Here is a 10542-nt window from a genome sequence, read left to right as displayed (position 1 = left end):
CAAAGGAGGCAAGGATATACAATGGAAAAAAGACAACCTCTTTAACAAGTGGTGCTGGGAAAGCTGGTCAACCACTTGTACAAGAATGAAACTAGAACACTTTCTAACCCCATACACAAAAATAAACTCAAAATGGATTAAAGATCTAAATGTAAGACCAGAAACTATAAAACTCCTAGAGGAGAACATAGGCAAAACACTCTCCGACATAAACCACAGCAAGATCCTCTATGACCCACCTCCCAGAATATTGGAAATAAAAGCAAAACTAAACAAATGGGACCTAATGAAACTTAAAAGCTTTTGCACAACAAAGGAAACTATAAGTAAGGTGAAAAGACAGCCCTCAGATTGGGAGAAAATAATAGCAAATGAAGAAACAGACAAAGGATTAATCTCAAAAATATACAAGCAACTCTTGAAGCTCAATTCCAGAAAAATAAAAGACCCAATCAAAAAATGGGCCAAAGAACTAAACAGACATTTCTCCAAAGAAGACATACAGATGGCTAACAAACACATGAAACGATGCTCAACATCACTCATTATCAGAGAAATGCAAATCAAAACCACAATGAGGTATCATTACATGCCAGTCAGGATGGCTGCTATCCAAAAGTCTACAAGCAACAAATGCTGGAGAGGGTGTGGAGAAAAGGGAACCCTCTTACACTGTTGGTGGGAATGCAAACTAGTACAGCCGCTATGGAGAACAGTGTGGAGATTTCTTAAAAAACTGGAAATAGAACTGCCACATGACCCAGCAATCCCACTTCTGGGCATACACACTGAGGAAACCAGATCTGAAAGAGACACGTGCACCCCAATGTTCATCGCAGCACTGTTTATAATAGCCAGGACATGGAAGCAACCTAGATGCCCATCAGCAGATGAATGGATAAGGAAGCTGTGGTACATATACACCATGGAATATTACTCAGCCGTTAAAAAGAATTCATTTGAACCAGTTCTAATGAGATGGATGAAACTGGAGCCCATTATACAGAGTGAAGTAAGCCAGAAAGATAAAGATCATTACAGCATACTAACACATATATTTGGAATTTAGAAAGATGGTAACAACAACCCTATATGCAAAACAGAAAAAGAGACACAGAAGTACAGAACAGACTTTTGAACTCTGTGGGAGAAGGTGAGGGTGGGATGTTGCAAAAGAACAGCATGTATATTATCTATGGTGAAACAGATCACCAGCCCAGGTGGGATGCATGAGACAAGTGCTCGGGCCTGGTGCACTAGGAAGACCCAGAGGAATCGGGTGGAGACGGAGGTGGGAGGGGGGATCGGGATGGGGAATACGTGTACATCTATTGCTGATTCATATCAATGTATGACAAAACCCACTGAAAAAATAAAAAAAATAAAAAAAAAATAAAAAAATATGTGAAAGATAAAGTATTTGTGAAGCTCAATATCTCCTAACTAAAAAACTTCACAACAGTGTTGTGAACCCTGGAGAGGAAATGCAATAGGAATTAAGGAGGAACAAATTTATTAAATAAAAATAAAGATTGCCTAAACTCCAAATGTATTGACATGGAAGTCTTTCCTATCTCAATTTTCCTATGCTTACAGAGAGCACCATGTATACACCAATAGAAAATATTGGTTCAGACTAACACAAAATCATGGTTTTATTGTTTCATGAAAAACCAATGACTTGGTCATGTTCTCAATTGATTTTCTTAGTTTCTTTTTTTTTACCCTCATTATATCTACATTTTAAGCAATAGTTATTACAACAAAAACTTAAAAATTTTAACAAATATATTTTCCCCCCATTTAGTCATTAAATTTTTTTTATTATTATTCTTTACACTTTTAGTGATTTACCTTAAAGTTTAAATGTATCAAGAGGCTCTGCTATTTAAAATAAAACTCTGGAAAACTATTGTTAAATAGAAAAGTCTTTCTTGATCATCACCTTAATTTATCTGTTATGTAGATTTAGTGTTCTTATAAACTCACCTATCTGGAAACAAATGTAAACAAATACATTTTAATAAACTATCCAAACAGAATTCTATTTTGAATTTCAAAGTATTGGAATATACCTAGTGACAGCTTTGGTATAGGGCAAAGGTTAATTAGTCAGTGCATGGGGGAAGAAAACTTTGACTGAACATTATATATAATAATAAAAAGCAGAAATAATAAAAAGAGCATAAACAGACTTGGTAAGGTGTGATTAAGAGTGGGAAGTGAAAACATTTTCAAAATTAAGCAATATAAAAATGAATAAGGCATAACATGGAAATCCTAAGATAAGCATGAATCACAAAACAGGAAGGATAGAAAAAATGATTTTTAATGTAGCTACAACTCTCTCTCAGTAAAATACAATACTTACAGAGGCACATTTTCCTATAGGAAAGAAAATATTGTGTCCCTTAAGATAACCCAATTGTCATTTAAAAATAATGGTTCAGATATACCCAAGCAAGCTTTGTTCTTAACAGAATTTCCTTCAATAGGTTTCTCCTATTAGCAAGGGAATATGCTCATTTATGATCATGAGTCCTTTGGGCCATCCAAACTCTATATGTTAACAGGCACCCTGATTCTCAGGTCAATCTTCATGTGAATTTACTGGATATGAGCAGTTCTTCAGTGAATAATGACTTAATAGGTAAGATCATAAGGGTTAATGTACCCAGGAGAGTGGCAAATGGCTCTCAAATACATGTACTTTTCTCTTGCAACTTTATAATAAAAATAAACCCACAGCCCAAAAGAACTGTGAAAGACAAGAATGATTTCTAAAGATACTTTAACATGAAGATTTTATAACTTATTGTGAAGACATTTTGCACACCACCACCATAAATACTGAACATGGTTGTATGAAAATAACAATTTTAGCATAAAAACATTTCCTAAATATCATCACAATCCACCTGCTTTCTTCTTAACCTCAGTATAATTGCTAAGACCGTAGCAGACATGAAAATTTGGTGTCTCAGTTTACAAATGTAGTCTAATACATCACAGTACTGACCAGCATCTCCACATACTGCATGCGTACTGCCAAGACATGGATAGGCCAACAATATTAAAAGAAATATACACATTTCTAGTTACAGGTACTAACTGGAGATATTACAGTAAAGATGTAATGCCACCAATACAGATCTCTACACACCTGAAAAAGTTGACAACAACAAAAAATTAAGATATTTGACATCAGGTAGATAACATGGAGGCTCTAGGGTTGATTTACTGCTTTCATGCGATGTACAGTCTTTTCATTGTGTCCAACCTTGGAATTTCAGAGCCAGAGAGTATACAGTTCAAAACACTTGCTTTATCCTTTTTTGTGTGTTAGCCCTCTGGTGTTATCCTGCAGTCTTCTAGAATGATCTTCCAGATGCTTATTCAACAGCACTGGGTCAAATCTCTTCTATACAGGATCTCACTCTTCGCATGTCTCCTCGGCTTGCAGACAGCCGGTCAAAGTCTTGGAGGTGGAAACGAGTTGCCAGCTGATTTACCATTTTCCTCAAGGTAAGAAATGCTGAAACAACTTGGAAAGTAAGGAATATAGTGAAGATGATATGTACTGCTTTCTCCAAGGGCAGATTTGTTAGGCCCTCATTGAAGAGCAGGAAAAGAATTAAAGGCAACTGCAACAGAAGGCTCAAAAGCCAGAAGCCAGCCAACTCAGGAACCTGCAATGATACACACCACAAATATCAGACCAGTGAAGTACCATCTTCTGCTTGTATCGATAAGCAAGTGATACTACTGTGAACCTACATTTTGAGCTCTGTAATTCAAAAGAACTATAGTGTGGTCCTTGTCCTCAGAGAACTTACAATCTAGATTGAAAGAGAAAACTAACCTATGTGACAGTCCTACATTCCTACACTTGAGTGAATAATGAAACGTACGTACCACTTGGAGTAACAGACTAAATGCTCTAACAGAGTAATCAGGGTACGTAAAAGAAATAATTCAAGGAGGCAGGCTTTTCAAGTTAGATAAAATGCGGAAGAGGCAAGAACTTAAGTAAGCAAAAATGTGGAAAGAATATGACTGGGAAACAACACATCAGCCTGGAATGGACGCTCGTGTTAGGAAAAAGCACAAAATACAGTGGGGTAGGCTGGGTGGGGCTTAATTATGAAGGGCATGGAAGAACACTGAAATCTTTAGGCATTATCACTCAGTTCTGGTAACTGTAAATGCTTAGGCAGCATGATGACTCAGAAAACATGTGCCTTGCATAGAAGGTGAGTGTGCTATTTTTCCCCAATTTTCTTTTTTTTTTCCCCCAATTTTCTTATTCAGAATCCAAATCATCATGTTTAATGACCAAGTATTTTCAAGACTACTGGGAAGAGGGAAAATGACCACTAATTAAGAGTTTACTATGTTCGGGTGCTTTATATAAATTGTTTAATATAATCCTAACCAATCTGTGAAGTGAATATTCCCCCAATTTTATATGTGAAGGAACCAAGGTTCAAGAGAGTAAGCAAACAGACCACAGTGACAGCCGCGGTGAAGCTGGAGCTAGGCCTTACCTACAAGCCTTTGCTCCTTCCACATCTCACTGCCTTTTCTTGTTGGCAAAGTCTTAACTGCATTTATGTGTAGCACTGAGAGAAAGGAAAGAAGAGCCTACCTTCTCCTGCAGGTTCCCCATGTAGCCCAGATACAACCTGATAGCTTCAATTAAAGTTATTAGGATGATAATGGTGACCACAATGAACTTGTAGTAATCAGGCAAGATGGAATACTGAAAAAACAAAAATAAACAAAAATCTCCCATATAGTAAGACTGACCTGAGATTTAAAAAAAATATGAAGAACTTTTAATTTTACTGACAAGGTAACAATGCCAGGGAGAAGTAGTAAAGCACACATTTACCTTCATCTGAAGCATCATAATGCTGCTCACCCACCAAAGTGGGAAAAAGTAAGTGTTAAAATAAAGTGACATCTGCAGTGCCAAACTGGAAACCATTTCATTATCTACAGAAGAAAACAGAGAGAAAAGGAACAAACTCTTACTCCTGCTCTATGCCCTGTACATCCTTTAGTTCCTTAGAATTACTAGCTATAGTTTCAGCTCAACAAAACTCCAAATTGTAAGCCTATTTATAATCATTGACCCCTGGAGAAGGAAATGGCAACACACTCCAGTGTTCTTGCCTGGGAAGTCCCATGGATAGAGAGGCCTGGTGGACTATGGCCCATGGGGTCACAAAAGAGTCGGACACAATAACAATAATCATTGACAGTGAAAGAAAATAGCCATAATACTACTAATATTCCGTTCCTATATTTGCTACTTGGGGGCATGTTTCATATTTTTCTATTACTTTACCACCTTCGGTTACTGTCTGATGAGTTTTTTTGCATAGTACTGGTATAAATGTAGAACGTCAACACGAATACTATTGAACAGATAACTATAATAATCATTACCCCCTTTGTTAAGAGTTCTATGTAAGTGGTGCTTGTGCTCAGTTGTGTCCGACTCTTTCCGACCCCATGGGCTGTAGCCCACCAGGCTCTGTTCATGGGATTTCCCAGACAAGAACACTGGAGTGGGTTGCCATTTCCTTCTCCAGGGGATCATCCCAATCCAGGGATCGAACCCGAGTTTCCTGCATTGGCAGGTGGATTCTTTTACCACTGAGCCACCTGTAAAGAGCCTATGAAATGAACACATGAAATACATAACATGACTGCAGCCATGAAATTAAAAGATGCTTGCTCCTTGGAAGAAAAGCTATGACCAACCTAGACAGCATATTAAAAAGCAGAGATGTTATTTTGCCAACAAAGGTCCGTGTAGTCAAAGCTATGGTTGTTCCAGTAGTCATGTATGGGTGTGAAAGTTGGACCATAAAGAAAGCTGAGTGCTGAAGATCTGATGCCTTTGAACTGTGGTGTTGGAGAAGACCCGTGAGAGTTCCTTGGACAGCAAGGAGATCAAACCAGTCCACCCTAAAGGAAATCAGTCCTGAATATTCATTGGAAGGACTAATACTGAAGCTGAAGTGCCAATACTTTGGCCACCTGATGCAAAGAACTGACTCATTGGAAAAGACCCTGATGCTGGGAAAGATTGAAGGTGGGAGGAGAAGGGGACGACAGAGGATGAGATGGTTGGATGGCATCACCAACTGGATGGACCTAATTTGAGCAAGCTCTGGAATTTGGTGATAGACAGGGAAGCCTGGCATGCTGCGGTCCATGGCGTCGCAAAGAGTCACACACAACTGAGTGACTGAACTGAACTGAATCTCTCAGGTATAAACTAATCATGCAAAACCAACCCCTCCCCCAAATTATAATTAGACACACATCTCTTTCAGCATACCCTAATACCACCTGTTCATTCACACCCAATTCAAAGCCACTTTTTCCATAAGTCCTTTCTTGATCACATTCCCCACTCCAGCGGAAATCTCCTTCCCCTCTAGGTACTTATGACGCTAACCTGTGTGTAAGAAGTGTTAGCAAAGAACCACACTCCCTTCACTTGAGACATAGTCTGATCACAACTTTCGGAGTCCAAGTAAACCCAAAGCTTCCCAAACTCCCTCAGAACTCTGGATACCAGACTTAGGATAAATTATTTAACCTCTTTGAGCCTTAATTTCTTCATCTGTAAAATGGTAACATTAAAATTACCTCACAGATTGCTTGAGAATTAAAGGTAATATAAATTACTTCACCCGAGCACTATGCCTGGCACTGAGTAGGCACTTGATAAATATCAGTCCCTTTCCTTCTCTTTTATTTATATACAGGCTGACTGTAAGCACAGGCCACATTCTACCCAAATTTAAGACCCTCACAGAACCTAGCATGTTGCTTTACAAATGGTAAATACCAAATATGAATAAGCAGAGTGAATTAATGAAAACATATTCTTATAAGGACATTGCCAGTGTAGCCCTTTGTGACACAGGAATTTCATTTATCTTAGGCTGAACTGCCTCCTGAGAAATCTGTATGCAGGTCAAGAAGCAACAGTTGGAACTGGACATGAAACAACAGACAGGCTCCAAATTGGGAAAGGAGTACGTCAAGGCTGTGTATTGTCACTCTGCTTATTTAACTTCTACGCAGAGTACATCATGCGAAATGCTGGGCTGGATGAAGCACAGGCTGGAATCAAGATTGCTGGGAGAAATATCAGTAACCTCAGATATGCAGATGACACCACCCTAAAGGCAGAAAGAGAAGAGAAACTAGAGCCTCCTGATGAAAGTGAAAAGAGAAGAGTGAAAATTTGGCTTAAAACTCAACATTCAGAAAACTAAGATCATGGTATCCAGTCCCATCACTTCATGGCAAATAGATGGGGAAACAATGGAAACAGTGACAAACTTTATCTTTTGGGGCTCCAAAATCACTGCAGATGGTGACTGCAGCTATGAAATTAAAAGATGCTTGCTCCTTGGAAGAAAAGCTATGACCAACCTAGATAGCATATTAAAAAGCAGAGTCATTGCTTTGCCAACAAAGGTCTGTCTAGTCAAAGCTATGGTTTTTCCAGTAGTCATGTGTAGATGTGAGAGTTGGACTATAAACAAAGCTGAGCGCCGAAGAATTGATGCTTTTGAACTGTGGTGTTGGAGAGGACTCTTGAGAGTCCCCTGGACTGCAAGGAATCCAAACTAGTCCATTCTAAAGGAAATCAGTCCTGAATATTCATTGGAAGAACTGATGCTGAAGCTGAAACTCTAATACTTTGGCCACCTGATGCGAAGAGCTGACTTACTGGAAAATACCCTGATGCTGGGAAAGATTGAAGGCATGAGGAGAAGGGGATGATAGAGGATGAGATGATTGGATGGCATCACCTACTTAATAGACGTGAGTTTGAGGAGGCTCTGGGAGTTGGTGATGAACAAGGAAGCCTGCCATACTGCAGTCCATGTGGTCGCAAAGAGTCAGACACGACTGAGCAACTGAACTGAACTGAACAGAAGGCTGATTACATAGTACCTTTTGTTTTCATGTAACAGAGAAAGGTTGTAAATTAAGAATTTGATTTTTAAAACTGACCCCTACAAATGTATCCTAAATATGACTAAATTCTAACAATTTAAGAGTAGATAAGTATTTTGAAATCCACTGCTTGAAATGAAAGAATTTACAAAGGCTCTGAGATAAATTTCTTATAAACAGATTATTTCTTTTTCTCCACAGCTGAGTATATCTATCATTTAACAATTTTAAAATATAAAATTATTATGGTCTCTCACAGCAAGGTTTTTCCTTTAGTTCCAAGAATATCCCTGATTATGATGATATACTTTTGCTTGTACCTATTTATTAAATTACCACTGATAAAGGAATGCATTCTTAAAATCTGAAGGTAACTCACTCCCCTTGGATTTTTTTCATGACAACAATAAAACTCTAGGTCAGCTGTGAACATGGTCATAATATACCCTTGTAATTACAGTACAAATAATCAAATGTACTTTAGATCCACAAAGAAGAAAAGGTGGAAAAATAACAAATTAGTCAAACTGAAAATTTTAATAACTTCAAAGCAAGCACCGTAGTAAAATTTTGCAAATAAGCTTTTATGTTAAGAATTCTGTACACAAGCATCTAAAGAGTTATGCTATGTCTATATTTCAGCAGATCAAACTTAAATCATTCAGCTGAAAATCAAGTTAATATGTAAATGAACCTTGAAAGCTCAAGACATGAAGTTATTAAATTTTGCAAAAGTACAAGCTGAGTTCTGCAAATGGAATTCAAATCAAAACACTATGTGTAATATAAATCAGGAGTAGGCAAACTACCAGCCAACTAACTGTTTTTGTAGAGCAAGTGAACTAAAAATGGCTTTTTCAGATTTTTAAATGGTTGGGGGAAGTATCAGTAGTAGTTTGTTACACCGAAAATCATGCAATTTCAACTTTAGTGTCCATAAATAAAGTTTTATTGGAACACTGCCATGTCTATTCCATTATCATTATCTATAACTGCCACAGAGACCTATGGCCCGCACGGTATTAAGTATTTACTATCCGGCCCTTTACAGAAAACCCCTGATACTTTACATCATCAGATTTTAGTGCCTGTTAATCCCTTCCTTTAGAATCAGAAACGTAATAACCTAATTTTTCACATTATGTTTTTCTCTGTACATCCTAAATCGTAACCAGCCCTAAACTGGGAGGCCAGGCAAGTGGTTAGGGTGAAAAATTGAAACAGTGGGAAACGACTTTTCTCTGTTCCCTTTGAAAAATCCCTGAACCAAGCAAGAGGAAAAGATTTCTATTTCCCAGCACAGTTCAGTGATAAAAGATGCGTGGGTGTGGTTGACAGTATGTTGTCTATCATCATTATTTTAAGAGGGTTAAACAGTTTTGCGGAAAACTGCGTTGTCACTTCTTACATCAAATGCGGCATCGTGGTATTTTGTTACTTGATTTGGGTCAAGAGTTATATATATACAGGGCAGGGGAAGGAGAAAGTGGGGAGACAGCGAGTTTTGTTAAAGGCGATGCTAGTGTGGCAGCTGCCATTCCGGATCGGAGAACGTTTAAAATAACTCATTAAAAAAAAACCTTCTATGTCTTCTGCCAGAAAATGGACATGTGGCAAGTACCTGTTCTGCTAGGAAAGAAGAAAAGGAAAAGATATTTTACCGGGGCGCGGGGGGAGGGGGGAGGAGTGGAAGGGGAGATTGCGTGGGCTCTTTTCACTCCATTCAGGGCAGAAAAGCCAGGGCGGAGGCCGTAGAGGAAAAGCAAAGAAGTCGGCCTTCTCAGCCTTCTCGGATGCAAGGCACCGGACGCGGGTTGCGAAGTTGGCTTTATATTATTTATTTTTTGAGGAATGCCAGCGCCACTTCAGCCGCCCCTCTTGCAACTGGCCGGTTAGGTCGCAGCATGATCAGCCCGGGACCAGCTCAGTATCAGAGTCCGTGTATCTGGTCCTGGTCCCTGCCAGCGGCCCGGCCCCTCCTCCAGGGTGTTTCCCGCACTGCGGAGAACCAGCTGAAGGCCAAATCGCCATCTTAGGTCTGGGCAAAATTTGGCCATTCCAAACCCCGCGCCAGGTCCTCCGCGGGCCACATGCCCCGCGCTGGGCCTCGGCCACTCACCCGGACCCTCGTTATACTCCGGCCCGGTCCGGTTGGAGTCGCTGAACACGGTCCGGCTGAAGTTTCCCAGCCGCTGGCGGACCGGATCCGGCAGCTCCATGCCGGGGCCTCGGTACCGCTCACGGCTAGGTCTCCGGGCGCCGCAGTGCTCAGCTGTTCCCACGGCAACCGAGCGGCGGGTGGCGCTGGGGGCTCCGGCGCAGGCGCGGATGCACTGCGGGGCCGAGGCGCAGGGACCCCTCGAACTGAAAAGAATGAGGGGGACACATTCCTGTGGAGCGCGTCAGATGGGTGCAAACCGTAGATTCCTTAGTCTTAAGTTCTACCCTTTTAACAATGAATAATAATAAGCAACCTGGGGTTGGATCTTGATATAGGAGCTCTAACACCTTGTCAATGCAACCTTTTTGGAGGGAAATACAGAATGA

The 10542-nt window shown here is 39.9% G+C and overlaps 1 protein-coding gene across 1 annotated transcript; it reads right to left on the bottom strand.

Annotated features, from left to right (window-relative positions):
• Positions 1-2311: 2311 nt before the first annotated feature.
• Positions 2312-10287, bottom strand: TMEM17 (transmembrane protein 17). Its single transcript, XM_061155212.1, has 4 exons — positions 10115-10287; positions 4895-4998; positions 4649-4762; positions 2312-3689 (listed from the first exon to the last, which is right to left on the bottom strand). Exons 1-4 carry the CDS (start codon positions 10212-10214, stop codon positions 3411-3413), a joined length of 597 nt encoding a protein of 198 aa, XP_061011195.1. The 5' UTR covers positions 10215-10287; the 3' UTR covers positions 2312-3410.
• Positions 10288-10542: the final 255 nt, after the last annotated feature.

Source organism: Dama dama, chromosome 11, assembly GCF_033118175.1.
Source record: "Dama dama isolate Ldn47 chromosome 11, ASM3311817v1, whole genome shotgun sequence".
Taxonomy (NCBI): Eukaryota; Metazoa; Chordata; class Mammalia; order Artiodactyla; family Cervidae; genus Dama; species Dama dama.
This window is presented reverse-complemented; position numbering and strand designations above follow the sequence as displayed.